Below are 24333 nucleotides of genomic sequence, written 5' to 3' on the forward strand. Positions count from 1 at the left end.
GCTATATATCCAACTATTTGCTATATATAATCATAAACTTGCATTCTCATTTGCATCATCAGTATGTGAAGTTGGAGCAGTTGTATTAATATTATGCAGAGAAGAAGAACACATCAAAATACTGACGTTTTCTAGTGTTTCGCGTTCGTCTTCATTAGCACCACACAGTTTACTTATTTCAACGATTTTAGTACCATGTGGCACAACAACTTCCGAAATATACCTCTTAGTTATTTGGGGGGATTAGGGTTATCATTATAACCACCACTTATCCGTACAGCCCCAAAAATAATTTTGCACGCAGCCATCTTGGATTTCAATAATGATCCCAAATTCGTTCTCTGCACTCTCGAGAACCTCGGATAGTATAACCATATTGTTGAAACCATAGTTTGGCGCGGCAGCCAAAATAGAAGTTTTATTAATAATAGCTGGCAACGCTAACGCGCTTATATCGTCTCAATTTTTCGTTTCATCGAGTTTCAAATCACAACGATTCCAAAGAAGTTTCACTTCAAAAATTATATTAACAGAAGAAAATACATACGTAAATAGTAAGAGGTGAGACGTAACACCCCACACACGAACGAAATTAACGTTTTGCTACTCCCACCGCGGAACAGCTACTGATGTCTCACAGTAAGTCAAAAGAACACGCAAATGCTAGAGCGAAACAGTCAATAATTTTCAATAAATCGGCGCGTGCTTGCTCGGGTGGGGTGTTGGGGCACCCCTGTTACCACCCTAATCGTAATATTCAAAATAGTAAAGAGCTAATGCCAAACGAGGCTAACTGCTTACAATTTTTCAATCAAAATCGGTTATAGTCACAAAAGATTCTCTTTCTTCTTCTATCTTGCTGTATTACTTAAATATGGGCTAAGCCCGCCATGCCGATAATGCCGAATCGCTGTGGAGCGCATTACAAACTACGTGGTTCGAGACACGTACGTACACACCCAGTTGTAACATTCTACACTTCAATGCAAAATTATGGATCCAGTTGGTTTATTTTCTATGCGACATCTAGACATGCTGATGCATACTAGAGGCATGCTTTATCGAATAGGTGGTAGTTTTTGAATTTCAATGAGTAATTTTAAGTCCTGTTTTGAATAAATTGCCTAGTCAGTAGTAGTGTTATCAAAACAATAATAACTTATTAGCCTAGTGGTAGTGGTAAGCGACCTGTCGACTGAGCTAGAGGGAAGTGACCCCGGGAGGTTTAAATTCCGGTAGGTGCAAACATTTATATGATGAATGTGGATGTTTGTTTCCGAGTAGTGGATGTTGTTTAGGTATGTACGTGTATTGTAATAACTTTATTATTGTCTTGCACCCATAGTACAGGCTATACCCAGTTTGAGGCAAAATAATCTGTGTATATAGAAATAATATAGCGTGAATCCCAGTACATTCGGGTATCCAGAGGAATTATAGTGCAGATGCATGTACTTAGTTGTCTTTTCAATTTATTGCTTTACTATGGGTGCGAACGTGGACCGTTCAAGCGTGACCACTTTTAGTGTTAATTAATAATCTTTATTTAAATAGTGGCACGGGATGAAGCATTGACGTTTCCCATTAGTGTAGCCACAGTTTAAAAATAACATTTTATCATAAATTCACGAAGTATTTCAATTATTGCAATGATTAGCCCATAGTACTTGAAAATCGGAAAATTCTAATGTACTGGCAATTACTATGTATTTTTTTTCTGCTAAAAATTTGTTTTCATTCGCGTTTGAGAATCGAATACGGAAGTGTCGAAATTCTTATTGATCGTTTGCTCCTTAAGTCGAGCGTTGACTTGTATAATATGTTTTGTTCTTATTTTAAAAGGAATAAGGAATAAAAATGTCCAAATTATGGTGATATACAAATTACCCCCGTAGAAAGGACATATTCTCAGAAACATGGCTGCAAGAGGAGACAAAGGAAATGGAAATGGCGAGGAGCAGATTGTTGAGGTAAATCGATTTGTCCTACATTCTGTTGATGACCTGCCTTGAACTGAGAATTGATAATGATGGTTTTGCAGACTTTGGCTGATGTATTCCGTTGCTTCATTTGTATGGAGAAACTTGTGGATGCACACCTGTGCCCTCATTGTTCCAAACTCTGCTGCTACGCCTGTATTCGTCGATGGCTGACAGAACAAAGGTCCCAGTGTCCGCACTGCCGTGCATCACTTCACCTTCATGAACTGGTTAACTGTCGCTGGGTGGAAGAAGTCACACAGCAGATAGAAACAATGCAACAGACCAATTCTGCTTGTCAAAGAGATAGCTACAGAGATAGGTATTTATCGAAGATATATTTAAATAATTTAAAGTACAATGAAGTCCCAACTCCATACATTTGTGAGACCTCATACATATTAAATCCTGTTAAGGTAAATAATATATACTTTCAGTATTATATATAGTAAATAATACTGACTGTATTAGGCAGTAACACAGTAAGAGGCAACTTTGATTAAGTTTCTAGCTGGATTGATATCACAGCACCATTGTTTCCAAACTCAATTGTGTAAGCAATTTTGAGCTTATGTTTGAATTGTGCTAGAGCTTGAAATTACCAGATTAATTCATTATTTATCAAGGCGACAATTAGGTTTGAACACTATTAACAGTTTTGGGACTTGATGAATCTTGAATGACACTGTATTGCAGCAGGCAGATCATATCACTTACCATCCTGTGGACATCGGTTTTTTCCTATAGATATCAGAGATTTATTTTTAATTCATTTCATGGCCATGGAAAATCTATATCAGAGGAATCACATGTGTTGCCAGCCTATTAAGTGATTGTACACGGAGTTATGGAAAGGTAGAATTGGGTGCCAGGTCAAACACCTCTTCTGAACACTTCCCATTGTACGAAGAAGTAAATAGAAGACACACACCAAAGCAAGGTGTCTTCACAGCCAAGTGAATTTAGCCTATTTGAATAAAGTTTATTTGACTTTGACTCTGAATTAAATTTAATGGCTTTGAACAGTTTCTCTATTTTTTTACATCTTTGTTTTCAAATTACAGTAGATCCCCTCTAAACTCGCACTCCCTGTAATCCTTTGCATCCTGTAATCTTTCATCAGCTGTAATCCAACATATAGACATGTTGGATAACAGGTTGGATTACACTGTTGAATGACTGAAACATTATTTTGCCAAATTTTAACTAAACAAGCTCAGAAGGAAATGCACAAAACATTGACAATTTAAGAAAAATGTGATTCAATATTTTGAAAAAAATATTTTTTGGATCTACATATTTAATCATAATTATTATTTAAGTAAACTACTTAAAGATTTTGAAATGAATATGGCATATTTTATTATTATTATTAATTTGATCATAGAAGTTTTTCTATGAAAATATTATCTAAGAATCAGAAACTGAGGCTGTTACTATGTTAAGTTGATTATTATTCTGAGGTTTCACTTTTTAGAAAAAAATTAACTACTCATCTGCTTAGAACATGTATACTATATAAGCAATTATCTTTTTTAAAAATGAATAATTTTTAGATGTCCATCACATCAGGAGAAGTTATCAGTTTATTGTTGGACATGTCGGCGTTGCATCTGCCACCAGTGTGCTCTGTGGGGAGGCACTCACTCAGGTCACACTTTCAAGCCATTGGAAGAAGTCTATGACCAACATGTGACTCAAATCCGAGATGAGATCTCACAGTTAAGACGTAGACTGTTGGAGCTTATAAGCTTGTTTCAAGATGTGGTAATGTACAATACAATTTTGCTAGACTTTTTCAAAAGAAAGTTTTATTTTTTACTACAAATAAATGTGAATGTTACTTACTTGATCACATACTTTTACATCACTACAATCATAAAAACATTTCTATAATACAGAAATGTTTGTGATAGGTGATAACACATTTATTTCTGTACAGAATTTACCAAAAACTTGGTTTGAACATAGGGATTAGTGTTATTTACTTATAAATTCAATATGGATTAATAAAGGTTTGCTTTCAATCATGACTGCTGTGATTTCACATGTTATACTACAAATATTCCAGAGACTGTATCAGTCTGTCGGATTGTTTTATTAATATTTTTTTATAGTATTGTTGTTTATCTCTTCCAGGAGCGCAATGTAGAATCAGTGCGTGCGGCGAAAGATGAGCGAGTGCGCGAGATACGCAATGCAGTGGAACTGATGATCTCAAGACTGGATTCTGCCCTCAAAGCGAAGCTCCTGACACTGATGGGACAGAAGAATAGCCTCACGCAAGAGACTGAACAACTGGAGCATTTGTTACAGGAGGTTGAACATAAACTCCACACTAGCACCAGGTGATAATGGTTTAATAAACAACACTTTATTAATTAGTGCCCAAATAATGCTTATAATATATATTATTCCGTTACTAAAAAGTTATAATATTTTATTATGATAGTTCGCGCGCGCTCAAACGGACAGCTGCTTACTCGTTTTGATCCGTCATTTTATTTTAAATACCACGATAATAAGTTATATTTCGAAGTTGAATACAGTTTAAAATGTGAGTTTTGGTGTATTAAAATCCTTAAAGATATAATAATAGTGATACATATTGTGATTGAACTTAAAATCTGTAAGTTATCCCTAATAATACTCATAATACATTACTGTGCTGAGTCACTGCATTAAACGCGTAAGCGACGCGATATGCACGTCGCTTAGACCTTTTTCGCCGCGCATACCTACACTGTGACTGTTTGTACTTTGTTCAGAGCAAGCAAGGCTAACTGCTCGTGCCTAACAGCAAGTAGTATTCGTGACATCATTCGCGAAGAGCTTCTAACATCTTATAAGCTTCAATTTATGCCTCAATTATTAGATATCCAGAAAACGGTATCGCCTCTTGAAGCTTCGATCTCGTTTTTTAATGATGAGCTGGAAAAAGTTAGAGAAGTACAGAAAGCGCAGTCCTTAGTGGTGGAAGGCTTAAAAAAAGAAAATGAAACACTACGTCAAAATTACAACTTGGTTTCATCGCGGCTCTCTCGGTTGGACCAGCAGTTGCGGTCAACCAATATCGAACTACAATGTGTACCCGAGCACAACAAGAAAACTTGCACACCATCGTTCAACAACTCGGCAAAATAATTAAATGTCCCGTCAGCAAAAGTAATATCTATTACTGCTCGAGATTGGCCAAAATGGATAATACAGGCCCCTGCCCACGCTCTATACTTGTAAAATTCAACAGCCCGCGTATGCGCGATGAATTTCTTGCAGCTACCATAAAATATAATAAGAACAACAAAAATTACAAATTAAACTCAAGTTATTTGAAGTTTGCCTCCGACAAGAACCCACGCCGCAGCCCGCAGCAAGGCGAAAGTACTTCAGTATAGATATCTGTTGGGTGCTCGATGGACGTTTTTTCATGCGCAGGAACGAGGAGTAGAATTATATTCATATTGAAAGTATACATATCCTAAATCAAGTGCCATAATAAAGCTATGTTTGCCATAATTACTACTTACTAAAGGGCACTACATCTAATCTTAATTTAAATAACCAAAATGTAAGAGGGCTCAGAACTAAAATTGTCGAGCTATTTAATAGCATAGTGTGTTGCGACTATGACATATTAGTTCTTACAGAGACATGGCTGAATAGCAGTGTATCCGATGGCGAAATTTTCGATGATCGTTATAATGTGTATAGGCGAGATCGCAAAAGTCGTGGCTTTCGGCGTTTTGATTGCAGTCTCCAAGTGATTAAAATCCTTTCGTTTATTTGGGTTTGAATCGGATTGCGAGGATCTTTGGTTTAAACTTGAAGTACAAGATAAATTATTTTCCTGTAGATTTACTTATTTGTGGTGTTTATCTTCCGCCGCCGGTTCAAGTTCATATACTCGACACGTTTCTCATCAATACTAATCACATATTAGAAAATCATTCTAGCGGCGCTCTCATCTTATGCGACTTTAAGTGGCATAATCTGGGAGAAAACTAATTCTCTTGCTCTAGCTCCGCAACTCTCTAACAGTTCGCTTCACAATTAACTTAGCATAGACATATATAACATAGACTTCATATCCCTGAACAATCTCAGTCAAAACAACTCAGGTCTTAACTATAAGGATAAAACGCTGGATTTATTACGTTCCATACCTTTATCACAACTAACATGCCTAAAGCCTTCAATTGCAATCGATCCGCTACATCCTCCTTTTGAATTCTATATCTCTTTCACTAGCGTAGAAACCTATCCGCGAGCCGCGAATTTAAACTTCGTTACAAAGCGGATTACGCGAAGATTTTGAATGAAATAAATAATGTTAATTGGAATGCTAAGCTTAAGAATTGTTCTACAGTTGATGACATGGTGTAAGTATTCTATAGTACTCTGAGATTTCTGATATCTAAATATGTACCAAAAAGCCGACCCCGCAGCACTAAATATCCCTTATGGTTCTCCACTGCACTTATAAGAACTATAAAAGAAAAATATAGATACAGAATAAAATATCGAAAATACAATAACCCTAGAGATCTAGTTACGTTTGAAATATTACGTGAACGTTTTGGATAAACTTCATAAAACTAATAACGCAAGGTACTTAAACAACTTAGAATGTCATCTAATCCCAAGTTATTCTGGAACTTTGTTAAATCTAAGAGAGGAGGAAAGACTAAGTATCCCGCTCAAATTACTCTAAATGACAGCACTGCAAGAAATGGTCCTGAAATTTGTGATCTCTTTGCCACTCAGTTCTCATCAGTTTACAACCGAGACCAACTACTTTTGTTGAGCCTAATACACCTCTCACCTCAATTTTTTTGGCTTCAATATCTGTTACTAAGAAACAGGTATATATAGTATTAAAAAGACTTGACTCTGGTAAGGGCGCCGGATCTGATGGAATACCGTCCATTTTTGCAGTAAATTGTGCCAGTGGTTTGGCTTGGCCTCTCTTCATTATTTTCAACAAATCCTTGGAAACTGGAGTATTCCCAACGACATGGAAAACGTCTCGTATCCTGCCGTTATATAAAAGTGGTGATGCTACAAGAGCAACAAATTATAGACCCATTTCTCTCTTACCCATTTTTGCTAAAGTTTTTGAAAAGCTAGTTTTTACCACACTCATCTAGCACTTCAAACAGTTGATTGTCCTAGAACAACATGGTTTTGTAAAGTCTAGATCCACTGTATCTAATCTGTTTTCTTTTGTCGAAGACGTTATTGGGGAAGTGGACCATGGCGGCTGTACAGACGCTAAATATACTGACTTCAGCAAGGCTTTTGACAGAGTACATCACGAGTCCCTTCTGAAACTTTCGTCCTGTGGGTTGTCCGGTATTCTGTTGAACTGGTTTAAGTCATAATTAGTGGATCGAATCGTGGGCATTTCTCTAAATGTTTTACAGCCGTGTCTGGGGTACCGCAGGGCCTTCATCTTGGACCCTTGCTCTTCAATATAATTATAAATGATATTAAGATAAGATAAGATAAGATCATTTATTTGTAGTCATGGGCATAGATGTTTCAAATCACAATAAAAGTTCTCCATTCCTTGCCCGCATGCTGTGGCGTACAAATAGTAATTAATAACAAGTCAAACAAATATATATATATACACAATGACAGTTAATTGATATACATATCAATAATTGAATATTTTGAAATAACAAATAACAAGTGAAATTGGTAAAAAGAAATTAAATTAAGTAAAATGATATTTAAAAAAATGTTACTTGAGTGTTGCATCTGAAAAGAAGTCTTTTATGGAATAGTACGATTTTGTCACTAGCACATTATAGTTTCTTTTTAAAACACTTCAACTTAAGTTCTGTGATATGTGTAGGTATCTTGTTAAATATTCTCGGCGCCATTTCAAGAACACTATTGTACATCGAAGCTGTGTTGCTGCCATGTAAACGTAATCTATTCTTGCTTCTCAAATTTATATTGTGGATTTCAGATGTTCTGACAAATGTATCAGGGTTAGTTTTTACAAATAATGCTATTTCATAGATATATAGTGAGGTCAAAGTAAGAATTTTAAGTTGGTTAAAGAATGGCTTACATCAGCTATCCCTTATTTTAAGACTACACATTGACCTAACTCGTCTGATGACTGTGTTTTGCTACAGAGAGATTTGGATAGATTGAGCAGATGGTGTAGTATAAATGGCATGTCCCTAAATAATCAGAAATGATATGTTATAAGCTCCACGAGAAAGAAAACAAAAATACCCAGGTCATACTACATCATGGTTGATCATATTTGCGATTTGGGAGTCACCCTTGACTGTAAGCTGAGATTCAATGTACATATTGACAACATTGTAAAGAGAAGCTTCAAGACTCTTGGATTTGTCATAAGAAGCAGCAGGGAGTTTAAGTTATCCAGCACTAAAATATTACAATATAACTGTTTAGTGCGTAGCTTTGTAAAGTATTGCAGTGTCGTATGGAAAGTGTACAAACGAGATTTTTATGGCACCTATCTTATTCTTGTAATTTGGCCAAGAAACTCCCAAACTATAAAGATCGTTTGCGATGCTTCGATTTAGTTTCCTTAAATAACGGCAGAAAATTACATGATGCTGTATTTTTGTACAAACTGGTCAATGGCACAATCGACAGTCCTTATTTAATTTCAAAATTTAACATTTTTGTCCCAAGAACGAGTTCAGCACGGTCGAATCTGGGCCTCCATTCTCCTTTGAACAGAATCACAAGTACTAACAACGCTGCTCATAACTGCACTGTCAATGGCGATAATAATTATATTAAGGGTGGTGGGCTGTCGATAAGACACCAAGCTATTGATATCTTCTCTAATCACATCCACAGCTACAAACAGCTTTCGCTAATAATATGTGTAATACGTCTTATTTTGAAATTTAGTCACTAATGTATTAACAATGATTTATTTTATGAGCTCTTTTTCCTTAGGTCAAATTTAATATATTTCTCACAGTTTTAATTAATTTAAAATTTTGAAATACATAGTAATATAATTTATTTTTTATATTGATATTAATTTGCTAAAACGTAAGTAATGTTTTGTTTGTGTTCGTTTGTTAATTGCTCTCGTTTTGCATCTATAATTGAGGTGTCACTTATATAGTTATAATATATTTGTTAGTTATTAAGGAATTGTATGCACAGTGCTCACCCTGTTGGAACAAATAATAAATAATACTTATAACAATTATTTTCGTTATAAAAACATTATTTTATGAAATAATAATAGAGCATATTTTGCTCTAGGTAAAGTGGGCATTCTCCACATCAATATTGGCAGTTTTGTTTGATATGAAACTTTGAAGGAGCTTTGTAGCCCTAAGGTACTATTGTATATGGACCATTCTAGTGGAACACTTAATACTTCAACATAAATGATACAATCAAGTAGCAAGAAGAATCATTTATATATTATACAATATAACACTATTTATTAATATACAATAATAAGCTATATTATTTTAATTTTCTTTTTCTTGCATCAGATCCGAATTAATTACAAGGAGTGGAGAACTAATGCAGATGATTCACCAAATCCGAAAGAAGCCAATGGCAAGCTTTGTCACTGCTCCAGTGCCAGCTGACTTCCATAGGTAATTTATTTACAAATGTAATAATTATTGTAGTATATGCATATTATAATAAACTTTCAACTTTTTAATTGAGTGATTACAATTTAACTATTTTAAATAAATAATATTTAATACGAATTTGAAAAAATGGCGACAAATGCGTGTGCACAGTGTTCAACCAATAGTCTCTTCTTGGTTATTTATTGTTATGTCATTTTGGCATGTGTTGGATGAGGTATAGCACAGTACCCATCATTGTGAAGGACTTTGTTCAGTGGTGGATGTCTTCTGGCTGATATGATAATGATGTCAAAATGGCAGGCGTTTACAAGTGCCGAGCGTCTGTTGGCATTTTTAAAAAATAATAATTTAATTTATTTCTGCACTAAATATTTTAATTTATAAATTGATGTAAACTATCAAATAACATTTTCAAAAACATTATTCATACATATAGCAATAAATGCATAACAAGACAAGTGAATCTAATATGAAACTTGAATGCTTTGTGTCAGTGAAATCGTCCCGAGCTACGACAGCAGCACATTTCCTCTCAGCAACTTCACGCAGCTGCAGCACGCTGCCGCTCCTGTATACTCTTCTCCGCTCCATGTGCATGGACTCTGCTGGAGGCTCAAGGTGTACCCGGATGGCAATGGAGTTGTTCGGGGCAACTACCTCTCTGTGTTCCTTGAACTCAGTGCTGGACTACCAGAGACAACCAAGTTAGTTTACTTTATTTATGTAGTATTCACTATTTTATGGAATAAGAGGATAAACAAGGGCTCACCTGACGGGAATGATCACCACGACTTATGCTCTCGCTCAAGAGAAGTACCGGCCTTTACGATGTACACGCTTTTTTAAGGTATTTCGTATCGTCCTCAAAATACAGATCAATGGTCCTTCAAATGTATTGTTAACACTGTAAAGTGTAAGCCGTGTGTGTAGGATGTATTCCTAATTATTGCTTATTTTCGGTTTTCGTTTAATGGGTCTGGGCACCAAAGTATTGACATCGAAAGCATATGACCTCGTGGTTTATAAAGGACGCCCAAAACCAACAGCGTTCATAGACACAGTATTTCGGAAATAGAATTAATAAAGTTCGCGCTATATGCGCCATAACAAGGCACGCACAAGCACGGCTCTCTGAAAAGACACATATATGCTGTTGGTATCTGTAATGTGAGAACTGACAACCTTATCTAGGCAAATATACTTGGCAACCTCAATCAACACCATGAATCAGTAACCAGCCAACATTTTACGCATAATGGATCATCTGAAATGTCTGCGGAAAATTGGAGGTCAATAACCTAACCTAAAGGCACATGAGTCATTTTAAAGCGCATGGTTTGTTATCGCGGTAGTACTCGGTACACGTGCGGACATATTGTCATTGTTAGAGGCAGTTGAGCACCATTCCATCAGATGGCACCATTACTTATTAAACATGCTCTGTTATTGATACAGATTTCGTTAGACAAAACGCTAACTATCGACTGCATTACACGTAACCTACATTTAAGGAGCTATTTATATTACTCACTGTGCCTTTCAATGGTTTATATTCGTGTCTCTGTACGTATTCGATTGTCCGGGACAGCTGGTGACTTGCAGTGGTGTCTACAGAAACGATTGTTGGTCGTTGGCGAGTGGCGACCAATCTTCGATCGCTTTAATTCTTTGGCATTGCATAGAGATTTGGAATTCTCTCTGCATCTTCTACCGCATTCCTCACGGGGAGTGCTCAGAGGTGTGGTTAGGGTTGATACCAGCGGCTGATTTCCAGGACCGGTCATTATGTTAAATGCTACATTCCGCCGGCAAACATGTTGACGTCTGGCATTCTACAACCGCGTTTTGCGAGGAACTTCTTGCCTCGCACAGCCACTTTGTGAAATCAATCACCGCATGTTTTCCCGATCCGATTCACCTTACGGACGTTCAATATGAACTATAGCATAATCCGTCGTCGATAACCTGTCGTCGATATCCATGGGCGGCTGCCACACCTCTTTCCATCAAGTGAGCCTCGCGCCCGTTTGCCCCCTTTTATATGAAAAAAAAAAATTTGGAGCACAGGTTCATATTCGAAGCCTTCAAACTGTCAAGGTGACAGAAAATCGCGTACAAAATTGTTTCAGGCTTTCGATACAGATAAATATATACTAGAAATATAATTACGAAAAGCTATATGCAATTTATCATCGACTGACGATTATTCCTAGTGGTTAAGCTTGGTCTCCAGCCTAGTTGCTCAAAGTTTTGGTCGACAGTCGAAACTTCGTAGAAGGTCTAAGGAGTAGGGTTAGTGTTCACAAGAATTTGTTTTCGACGGAATGAGGTGTAAAACCACCTTGCTGATCACCAAACGGTAAGTCATCACCGCCGCTCACGGTTTCTTGCAACAAGATATTAACAGGTATTAATAATTATTAACGTAAAGGCCGGCACTTTAAGAAGTGGAATAATCTCTTTTTTTAAATTATTACATAATCGAACACAGTTCCGTGAAAAAACTCCGGATGAATGCTATCGGATGGTTAGTGGCGTAAAGTGGAATTTTTAAATCTGTAGCAGGAATCTATTGCTATCTATGTATTATAATTCTCAAATTTCAAGTAAATATTTTATTTTTTCATGACCTAATAATCGTTATTGTAATGAGTGTTTGATTGCAAGCCAAGCTCGAATCAGTGTAGGCAAGAGGTGAGTAAAAAGACATTGTCTCTGTAATTAGGATAGAAGCAACTGGCATAGTGGAACGTACGCCGGATTCTGAGCATGGCTACCAAGCTGTTTAATCATTCATGCATTCACCACGTGACATTTATGCCCAAATGCAACTGAAATATATAATATTTTACTATCAATATTTAAATAATAAATCTGTGTTAATTTAGCCATCTGTAGTACGCATGATATACTTTTACGGCAACCATTTATGCACAAACATCTTACGCATCTTGGGACAAAAATGTAAACTATAGTTATGGGATAGATTGATACTTTTTCATGGGAGCTAATAAAAAAGTACAGTTTTAAAGCATAATAAGCATTTAGTTTCCTAAAGTTGATTCCTTTAAGATCAATTGATACAACACGCATATGGCGCGCTGTATGTAGGTGAAGAAATGACGCAACAAACTCCCAGTACCTTTTTTAAAAATAAAATATTTCCTGCTAGCTAAATCATTCACACATTCGGAAATATTATTGTTCGTCTAAAATGTATAAAAGGAATAGTAAAACATGTAAAATATACTGGATGCTCTTATCAGTAGAGAGGTACAGACAGACACCTCTTTTCTAAAGTTTCAACATGGTGCTTTAATATCCTTAATTCTTAGAAATTATCAGTGGGTTATTAAAGAAATGTTTATAAAATGGTTTATTTATCTACATTTGTTTTCCTGTTTTTGAATACAATATTTACATATGAACTGATTAATTTACCAAAACATAAGCCTGGTGAAATAAGTTGAAAATGCAGTTTATGTATAAAATGTCAACACTGGACTTAGGAGTACCACCTCTTACTACTTCACTTATGACAATTTTTGAAATATTTTTGAATTTAAAATTTGGCCGTTAAAAGACTCCTTGGCTGTTGGCGTGGGTGAGATTGTTATGGGCAAAACTATCACTTACACCAGGCGGCCAAATTGTTCCATTACATCTTTACACAAAGAACAATACGTTAATATTTCAGTTGCATTAAAAGTTTGTAAGGACATTGCCATTGCTGATCATAGTAATACACGTTCAGTATCTTGCTGATCGTATGTGAACTTATGTTGTTATTTTTTGCCCCTTCGAGCAAGTTTTTCAGCTTTTGCTTCAGACCTCGTAGGCTGTTATCTACTCTTACTTACTCATAAATACTTTGATGTTTGTCTTGTGTTGGTGTTATTGTTGCTGTATTCTTCCTTAATGTCTACTAACTGCTTCCATTCAAAAGTAATAAATAATCAAGTACCAGACTGAGGTTAAACTTATACCTTATTTAGACACTGCGCTATCTACAGCATATTTAAAAACTATAATTTTTGCATTATCTACTTGTGTATGTAAGAGGCTTCAACATGTCATTTGGATAAATCATTGAAATCATTGCTTGCTCGGAAATATCAGAAAAAAAAAGAAAAGAAATTTTGCCTTTTTATTGCTCTTTTAAGAAGTAATCACTTTCTTTATAGAAAGGCAATTTTCGAAACCACATTTATCTACCATTGAAACAAATGAATGTAATGAAATGTGTTTCAGAAACATCAAATTGATGAACAGATCATCACTTTGCTGTCACTTTATTATCTTACTGTATTATTCAATAGATTTTTTTATGGAAAAGGAGGAAAAACGATTGTACATTCTCTTGCAACATCAGAGGAATCACAGGAGAGAGCGTTTAAAGAAGGTGAAAGAGCTTTTTATGAAGGTACCCATGTCGTATCGTCCCGGAAACACCGCACAATGGTTTCATTCAGAATGAGTTTTCATTCTACTGCTTTGTAGTACGTGGAAGAAAGCTCCTTGAAAACCGCGCTGTGGAGGACCGCCACACATCCAGATGGTGGGGATGACATTCTGATTTGTGGCGTGTCATACGAAGGTGGAATTCGGCGGTAGGAATCATGTCAGCTCTTCGGAGTACTCCTCGTGATAAATGCGGTAGAAGAAACAATGAAGCGACAATTCGAGCTGCTCTGCGTTTCACGCGGTCAAATGGATCGATGCTGATACTGGGGTGCGCCAGACCAGAGATGACAGCAATACTCAATGTGTCGCCGGACCTGCGCTTTATAGAGCGCTAGAATGTGGGCCGGCTTGAAGTATTGCCGTGCTCTATTAATGACGCCCATCTTGTTCGAAGCCAATTCCCTCCAGATGGCCACGGAATTGGCAATCGCTCGAGATTTCGAGCCCCTGTATTCCGATACTAGGCGAGGCTTTAAGGGAAGTGTTGTCGAAGAGCAGTGATACGACAAATGGGTTTTATAGTGGTATACGCGTAAACTTGAGTCTTCTGGGTTCAATTAACCTCATTCCGCGACCATTTCAAGAGGGGTCTCGATAGAAGACACAAGTTTCTCCCGGTACTTGTTGACGATTTCCCGAGGGAGACCTGCATGGCCCGTGTATACAGCATCATCAGTGCTCTCGTCCGCATAGCAATGTTTGTTAGAAGTGTCCAACATATCATTGATAAGCAGAAGAAATAGTGTGGGAGATAGCACACGGCCTTGGGGCACTCCAACTACAGCCGTTCATGGGCTTCGGGTTCGAGCAATAACCGTCGACAACGGCCTATATGCTACGCCCAGTGAGGGAGCTGAAGGTCCACTTGCATAAGCTGTCGGAAAGCCCAAATGATGGAAGTTTTGAGAGAAGTGCCTTGTGCCATACATGATCAAGGGCCTTCGGTATATCCAGGCTAACTGCCAAGCCTTCTACCTTGCTTTCTCGCCTAGACCGCCTGCCGACCGACCATGGCGAAAGCCGTACTGTCGGTCGTTGATCAACTGGTGACCTTTTAGGTATACCAAGAGCTGGCGGTTAATTATGCTCTCCATGAGTTTGCCGGATCCGAACTCTCTCCTTTTTTTGAATCGGATGGACAAGGGTCGGCTTCCATGAGTCAAGGACTACTTCTTTTGAATATAGTCATATTCCGGCGTCAACTCAGGAGCACACGTTCTAAACACAATTGGAGAAATGCCATCCAGCCCGCTCGACTTCCTGACGTCCAATGAGAGCAATGTCCAGAGCTCGCCGCACTGTTTTCTGTCTGAACTGTACTTCAGGCATAGAGCTCTGACATGACGCGGGATGGACGGCGAAGTCGTCAAGAGTCGATGTCGGATGTCGACAGAGACCTGGTAACTATCGGGATGTGTAGTCAACAGAAGATCTAATAAGGACGGCATGTGGCTTTCCCCATCCGGGAGCAGCATTGGCGACTCAACCAATTGGGACAGACCATATGCCAATGCAAAATTATGCACAGATCGCCCTGCGTAGTCTATGGTACGTAACCCAAACCATTCGGCATTGGGCCTGTTGAAATCACCCAAGACTACGATTTCAGCGGAGGGGATCTGTGCAAGCGTGCGTCGTCAATTGCCTCTTGAACGCAGCTCATGAGATGATCCGTTTCTGCGTTACCACTATGGGACCGGTAGACACACGCACAGATGCGGCCGCGGTTCTCAAAGTCTACATGGAGCCAGATAGTAGACCGATCCCTACAATTAAAATTGCCGAGACGGAGACAGCAGATATCCTCCCTAACGCACACATATACCCCGGCATGAGACATAAAATCATGATGAATTTTGTACCCGGGATACGTTAAATATGACGTATCGCTGGTCCGAGATATCTGCGTCTCCGTAAGCAAACACAAGGCCGGTTGCGCCGTCTCAAGGTGGCGGTGATGGTAGATTATTGATGAAGTTGAATTATCAAATGATTGTTATCGTTAATGTCGTTATTAATTTGGGGTCAGGTACGAATATCGTGTGGAGATGCTGCATCAGGTGTCTCGCGACCCGTCCAAGAACATTGTCCGCGAGTTCGCCTCCGACTTCGAAGTGGGCGAGTGCTGGGGATACAACCGCTTCTTCAGACTTGACCTGCTAGCCAGCGAGGGATACCTCAACCCTGAGAACGACACGCTTATATTGAGGTAACTATTTTGTCATCACTATAATATTATTTTGAATATCTACGAACGAATTACATCGTTCTTTAGGCCATAAACCGAACTATAACACACGCGTGTAATATTAATATAACACACTAGTGCATAACAGAATTATCCTTGCAAAAGTTAAGTTAGTACCTAACTGCAAATTATATGTGAGTAAACAGAGCATTTTCGATTTACTCGGGTATTTTGTAACAACAAAAAATGCATTTACATTTTTGGATTAAATAAATGTGTCCCTAATTAAGACGAAAAAATATTATTAACAATTATTTATATTTTACAATAATTTGTTATAAAATACATGTTTTCAAGTAGGCTGTATGGCTATATGTAATAAACAAGCGCGCCATTCATTTGTCATATTTTGTCATTCGTACATATTTGTTCGAACGATTTATACAATACATGTTTGTATTTTCTTCGTAAGTGTGTGGAAAAAGTGCGTATGAAACATATGAGCCACTTGGCTGATGGCTGGCTCGGGCTGCAACCAACAGTCTATTTACCCTCAGTAGATAGAGTGCACAACTTTATGCAGCGGTCATGGACGGAATTGTAGCGAACTAGGTTTACATTGCATGATCAGGTCTGGTAGCACTTCAAGGGGGTAGGTATTTTTACTTTTTGCTTATGATGCTAACATGTAACTATCTTATGGGCCTATTCTAGTATATTTTCCTTTTCTCAACAATGCTTTATAAGAAAATATTTTCACAATTAGTATACTAATTTGTTTAAAATGTGGTGGTGCACGTTGTGGCGAGCCCATGCCGTTCCAATCTATTTTAAATGTAGCCCCATAAGTAATATAGATGTTCCGTTGTTAGGTTCGGTATTGACTCTCTTCCAGGTTCCAAGTGCGGCCTCCGACGTTCTACCAACGTTGCCGCGACCAGCAGTGGTACATCAACCAGCTCATATCTATGCAGAACCAGCATGTTGTGCAAATCAATGATCTCAAAGAAGTAGGTCAATATGTAATCATGTAGAATGTAATTTCCCAGCGATGAAGAATAATTTAAATAATAGAATTAGGAGGACAATCCAGTATTTGGATCATACAAATATGGCTCTTTGGCAACGCGAGACGAGTCTCTTGATGACTCAAAAATGGTTCTCTTTTGCATTATATATATCGAGGTTAAAATATAGTAAATACGACGTTTCACCTCCTAACGGGAATGCGTCGAGTTAACAATAACCCTGTATGTTACACGGGTATAAAATAAGGGCAGTCAAATAATACATATGTGAACCAAAATAAATGAACACAGATTTTATAAAGAGCGAGCATTTACAATATTGAGTTTTCGTCATTGAATGTTTTTTTTATAACCATGTTTAAAAAAATTACAAACGTTGTTGATATTGCTTGACAACATGATATACTAATAATTTTTTGAAAATAATTATAAAGTTTGCTCTAAGTCTCACAGAATATCGTTTTTAATTTATTATTATTTATAATATTGTGCCAAAAATTAGGTAAATAATATAGCTGCTATGTTGATTTTAAGAACTATTCGATTTTTTGATGTAAAATGCATACGATGTAACGTTAGACGTTTGTTTCACTAACCAGTCGCCAAATATATTTAGTCCGTGTACCCGCTCTCTCTCTGACAACACCTTCCAGCGTCTCAGTCTGGAGATATCTCGCAACTCGATCGCGGCCACGAGGCCCTCGTCGGGCTCCGTGCCCTCTCACAGCCTCGACGTCGACAACCCGTCGCAGAACAACCCCGTGGACGGCAGCGGCCCGGACGCGACCTACTCGCAGTGGAAGTTCCCGCCGCTCGCCGTGCTCAGCGGCCAGCGTATCAACAGTCCAAGTATGTTCTGTAGCGACATTTGCTTCAGTCAAATAATTTCAAGCTTTCTGTTTCGGCGCTACGGGGCCACCTGCTGTATAAACGTTAAGCTCAGTACTCGTCCTGGATGCCCCCGGGACTCGACCAGCACCGCATCGTTGTCTGTCACTCGCTCTCGTCCTTTGTAGCCACGTTATCTATCTGCAGACGCCGCATTTTTCACCAGTGAACGCATAATGAGAAATGCATCAGTGCAGAGGGTTTACCTAGTGATCCACTCACCGGCAGCTCGTGAACCGCTTGCGAGTGAGGTGGGCCAGAGTGCACACAGTGAACTGTGGAACCTCACGTAAAGAAAAGTTATCGCGCGAGGCAGGGTATCGGGGGTCACTTTATTGTTGAGAGTCAAGCTAATAAGATATCCTTTTCGCTTTGATAAATACTTAGTCGAGGCAGTCTTTGCGTTCCAACATGACAAAAAGTTTGTTATAAGCCACCACCACCGTAACTTGCCACACATTAATAATACGGAAATAATGTTAATAAGTAAAAAATATAAACAAACACAAAGCGGAACGTGTAACGCTGACGGTTGAAGCGTCACATACCTGTCGTAATTGAATCAACAAGAGAATTAAAGCTATTAATGTTAGTAGATGAGAAATTTATATTGAATCTAATTTTATCGTGTGAATTCGAAGTACACACAGTTCCAATTGCATGCAATTTATAAGTCAATCGATATCAACTGTTGAAATCATGTGAACCCGTTATTGATTAACAGGAGCTTTTACAAGTGGGAGGCTCCTCAGGACAGGATGCCGGCGAGATCATGGATACCACAACGGCGCCTATTTCTGCCGTGAAGCAATAGTGTATAGGTATTATTGTGTTTCAGTCTGAAGGGCGCGGTAGCTATTGAAATTATTGGGCAAATAAGACTTAACAACTTATTGTAGTGCCGCTTAGAATTTTTGGGTTTTTCAAGAATCCCGAGCGGTACTGCATTATAACAGGCGAAGCATCAACTACCGCCAGCTGAACCTTATTATGATATTGACCACAGTCGTGACGGGCTCCTCCCTCCTGGAGCCGGCCGCCGGCTGCTCGCTGGACTACCCGCCGCTGGCTCGGAGCAACCAGCACGCCTTGGACGCCGTCTATAACTACCCCTCGACTTCTAGGTATGTCTGGTCACCCAAGAAACCATCGTCACACCAATATTTCTTATCTAATATAACTCACAGTTCAGTGACGGACAAATAAGGTAGTGTTGTAACGTATAACGGCAACATTCTCGATTCCTCAAATCGAATCGAAATCACTTTATTCATGTAAGTCGCGGAAATGTCACACAAGAATGTCGAGACATTACTTTTCTTATTGAATTTATTGGCACTTCCTAAAGGTTTCAATATTGCTTTGTGAATTGTAAAATGTGAGCCCAGTTGCTCGTCCCCAGGTCGGCCACCTCGGTCCTCTCGTGCGCGGAGTGTCCGGCGCCGGCGCCGCGCGGCCGGCTGCGGCGCCGAGCCGAGCGCGGCCACCGGCCCGAGCGCCTGGCGCCCGACAAGGGGCCGCCGCTCGCGGGTAACGATAACACTGTGTACTAAACAATTACTACTTCTCACATCTATAAAATTGAATTTATAACTCCCTACAATGTTTTGTGCACAATACAACTTTTACACTTATTATGGGTGAAACGGGTGACCCGGGTGTGAAAAGAACTTAAACTGATCTATTTATATATATTACATTTATTTAGACTTATTTCTTACTAGATACATCATTTATACTATGGGGCTGTTTCACAATGTCCAATGACGATAAAGAAGTATGGAAAATAGATAGACCAGGGTCGATAATTTTTGAAACCAAAATAAGTACAGTAGGATGAAATCCATTGGAGAAGGACGAGAATATAACAAAAATTAAGGGAAAAATAAATTACGGCGATCTGAGGTCGGGAAGTGGAAAAGGGGAGGTGTTTTAGGGTAAAAAACGGTTAATCTCGTTTTCCGGCAAAACTACAAGTCCTATAGCAAACAGTTAATTGGCAAAGTTGTAGGTAATAAAGAGATCTATAACTTTTGTAATTGCACTTTTTTCACATAACCTCAAAATTTAGGTGGAAAATTCAAAAAACCAAGTTTTTGTTTTTTTTTTTATATAATTTTCAAAAAAAAATTTTTTTTCTACGAAATTTGGTAAAAACTTACCTTATTATGTCCCAAATACACTGTAATTTATTTGATTTCAAATATTTATTTTTTCGCCTTATTTTAACTTAATATCAAAAAAGCACCCTATTTTTCAATCGAAAATTCTGACGTCAATTTTTTTCAACTATTTCAAAAAGTTTGTGGGCTCTTTGTTCGTTGAAATAACTTATTTCTGATGGTGTAAAAAAATATAAATTACAATTGAAAATGTTCGGAAAATTTAAGTCCAACAAAAGACATTTCATAAAGAATTCACACCTGTTATTAAGTAGCAGCAAAAATATGGATTAGAAAATCAATAAAATTGAAAAAAAAAGGTTAATTTAACACTGAATCATTATCCTTTTTACATTTATAAATAGATTTGATTAATCGTAATCCATATTTTTACTGCTACGAAACAACAGCTAAATTTTCCGAACATTTACAGTTGTAATTTATATTTTTTTACTACTATACTATTTTCACAATAAAATCAATCATCTCGTCATAATTGCATTCCGCTGTCATATAACCAAATTTGAGAATGTCAACTAATATACTTACTACTACTATAAATTATCATGTGCCTTTCATAATTGTCAATAAGTCATGACATAAACAAACCATTATAGTAAAGGAGCCCAAGCGGGGATTTTGGGATTTATTCAAGTGCATTCAGAATAACATAAAAAGGACAAAATTGCACCTTGTGAAGTACTCCCAACATACCTGAGTCCTGTATATAGGGTCGAACGTTTAGATCAGCCAATCACATTAGTAAAAAATCAATCGTTATAGATCACGATGAGCATATGATGGAACGATTTTTATTTGCATTTTCAAAAATCGTTCATTACTTCTTTTATTTATTTATTTAATTCAGAGAGATCTCCATATACATATATAAGTAAAAATATTTTTTATGAACTATGTAAGTATTAATAGTCAAATATTTTAATAAACCTAGAGCTAACTGTATCCAGTGTTTCTGGAAGGAACAGTCACCTCTGGCAGCAATCATCTTTAGGATGCGGTTACTGCTTACTCGTAGACGCTGCAGCATGGAGACCGCTTGTTTGCGCATTATGGCTTGGAAACCTTCCACAGATGCATCAACAAACATTCCAGAAGCACTACAACGCCACGACAACAACCTCCTAAACGCATTATTATATGTGACACGTAGATCTTTTCGTCACGTCCAAATCGTTAGTCTTTTGGAATAAGATTTACAATAGGGTTCACTTAATATCTCATCGACGCGTAAAAATAAGATCTTTTTTCATATTTTTTAACCCATCGTATATACATCCCACCCTGCAATCCGGCAGATTAATATTTTTCCGTTATCAGTAGGTAACACGTGGGGCGCATTCACTATTAACAACTGAATCGCCTTAGTATTTCTTTGTGACTGTTTTTTTACATTGTTGTCCATACTCCCCCCACCAGTGACAGGGTACACATCATATTATAAACGTTTTTTTATTTGATAGCTAATCATTACAATCCAATAGGTGCCCACGACGCTCGAGTAAATCTCTAATTAGCTCTTGGGCTCCTCTACCATTGTATAAATTGACATAAATTTGTTATGTTTTTAAAGTGATAACCCTCACTTCTAGGTTCACACTCTTTAATACACAAATAAAAGCATACAAGATTTTATAACGATACGACACTCGAACGGTTAGCTCAGTTGGTTAGAGCACCGGCACGGAACGCCGGAGGTCGTGGGTTCGAGTCCCGCATAGTTCATAAAATTTTGTTGTTTTTCAAATTTTATTTGTGTATTCATCCTAGAAGTGAGGGTTATCACTTTAAAAACATAACAAATTGTTTAGATTTACAAGAGCGACATCTCAAGTCAATTTCCTAATATGCAAATATTGGGGTTGAGCAGGTTATCAACTATAAAGTAGATCCTGTAGATGAAGCCACAACCTGAGAGTTGAACAAAGCATACAAGATTTTATAACGATACGATACTCGAACGGTTAGCTCAGTTGGTTAGAGCACCGGCACGGAACGCCGGAGGTCGTGGGTTCGAGTCCCGCATCGTTCATAAAATTTTGTTGTTTTTCAAATTTTATTTGTGTAAATTGACATCATTTTGTCAAATGCTTGTCACTCTGTCAGGCGATCCATCAGATTAGTAGGATTGCTACATCCATCCAATAATTTAAATGGCACGTACTATTAGTACATTGTGAAACACAAATGATGTCTTTATTCGATAAATAAGTAGCAAGTAGCCTACTCGTAACTTTACTTGGACATTGTGATAGGGGGGCCCTATACTACCAATATGCTATTTAAATACACAAAGTCATCGAGCTGTTTATGACTATAATTTGATCGAAAAACTGTACCACATCGTAGATGTGTGGGACAGTTTTTCGATCGGATGAGACGGAGGGCATAGCAGGTTGCTTCGCCCGTTCAGTCCGCATTCAATTTAAACCGTCCGACAGTTTTCGATTCTTGAACAACACAATATTTGCGTGAAGACTGGGACGTGGAATTTATTTAATTTATATTCATAGTTTTTTTTTGTAATTTATAGGCAATAAGTATATTTTATTCAAATAATGAATAAATACTGATAAGTTTAAGTCTGTTTTATATAATTGTGAAATGATGCATGTTTTAATTATTATATAATATTATTGATCTCTTAATGCTGCATTCATTTTAATGAAATATGTTTGTGTCTATGTTTTTGAAATGTGTGTAACACCTATAATTAAGTCAACACTTAGAATTTATTATTTATTGTAATAATGTTATTATACTTTTGTTAGTGTTTGTCTTGTTGGTGTTAAATAAATAAAAAGACTGGTTGAATTTCCTATATGGGAATGAAAAATTAAATAGACGCTGAAGCAGTACTTTACTAGTTTGTTAAATTTATTTTTTAGTTTTAATAATTATTATATGTTAATATTACAAAAATTACCATTTTAGTAGTTTCATATTTCCAAGTGAATGTATAAAAATGTATCCTCATCAGCCGGAAAGGCCTCCAAAACTATACAGGTATTGTAAAGTGTCCTTGTTACAGTATCTAACTATTTATTTATGATTCCTTACAGCTAACAAAATGAAAAGATTATATAAAAAAAAAATACAGAGTAGATACGCCAATTAAAAGGAATACTATTAACAGTACAATAAGTATGTGACAAAGTAGTCTGAGAAAAAACGAAAAATACTAAATAAGAATTAAGAAAAACTTACAAGAAAAAATTAAATATAAAGAAAAGAAGAAATCGTATCCATATTGAGTAACTGAAACGGTGAGTCGGTTGTGTGGTGTGAGCGAATGTGAATAGTGTGAGTGAATGTGAGTGGTGTGAGTGAATGTGAGTGTTTGTTCGAATATAATGTTTAAATTACGGTGTGACGATTAATAAATTATCCTGAATATACTGATGATCAACTCCTGCAATTTAAACAGTTTAATATCAGTTTGTTGAACCTCGAACGTGATAAGTTGAAAATGGCGACAGAAGAAAATATCTTATTATATGTCAGGAATTCGAAATAGAGGTGAATATTTAAGATACTTAGTAGAAGCAAAGGGAATGTTAAATAAATTAGTATGCCTGGTACGCAATGTTGGTACCTGGAATGATATTTTGGTTAAGATATCTGGACAGTCAAATTTATTATGTAATATATCATAAAGGAGTAACATATCAATAACATCTCTTCTATCCTCCAAGGTATTGATTTTATGATAATGACATGCTTCTTTGTAGTCTAAAGGAATGAATTGAGATTTAAATTTTTTTCATAAATATCTTTTGTATTTTTTCAAGGCAGTTAATATAACATTGATATGTAGGCCTCCAGATAACACTTGCGAATTCAAGGATGCTTCGCACGTAAGCATAATATAGAACTTTTAGGCACAAAATGTCATTTAAAGGTTCGCAAGTGCGAAAAATAAACCCTAGATTTTTATGAGCCTTCTGTGTTATTATTTCGATATGTTTATTATGGGTTAGTTTG

General features: G+C 37.2%; 1 protein-coding gene across 1 annotated transcript; it reads left to right on the forward strand.

The window, feature by feature from the left end:
• The first annotated feature begins 1731 nt into the window (after positions 1-1731).
• On the forward strand, positions 1732-17983 carry LOC126966316 (E3 ubiquitin-protein ligase TRIM37-like). Its single transcript, XM_050810306.1, has 8 exons — positions 1732-1970; positions 2042-2301; positions 3536-3746; positions 4119-4327; positions 9494-9601; positions 10096-10305; positions 16095-16274; positions 17149-17983. Exons 1-8 carry the CDS (start codon positions 1917-1919, stop codon positions 17285-17287), a joined length of 1371 nt encoding a protein of 456 aa, XP_050666263.1. The 5' UTR covers positions 1732-1916; the 3' UTR covers positions 17288-17983.
• Positions 17984-24333: the final 6350 nt, after the last annotated feature.

Source organism: Leptidea sinapis, chromosome 1, assembly GCF_905404315.1.
Source record: "Leptidea sinapis chromosome 1, ilLepSina1.1, whole genome shotgun sequence".
Lineage (NCBI taxonomy): Eukaryota > Metazoa > Arthropoda > Insecta > Lepidoptera > Pieridae > Leptidea > Leptidea sinapis.

Excerpts from the sequence above, each read along its gene's own strand:
- LOC126966316 (XM_050810306.1), top strand. The coding sequence starts at position 1,917 with ATGGCTGCAAGAGGAGACAAAGGAAATGGAAATGGCGAGGAGCAGATT. Across the intron at positions 2,302-3,535 it reads AGAGATAGCTACAGAGATAG|ATGTCCATCACATCAGGAGA; the intron begins GTATTTATCGAA and ends AATAATTTTTAG. Across the intron at positions 10,306-16,094 it reads GGACTACCAGAGACAACCAA|GTACGAATATCGTGTGGAGA; the intron begins GTTAGTTTACTT and ends ATTTGGGGTCAG.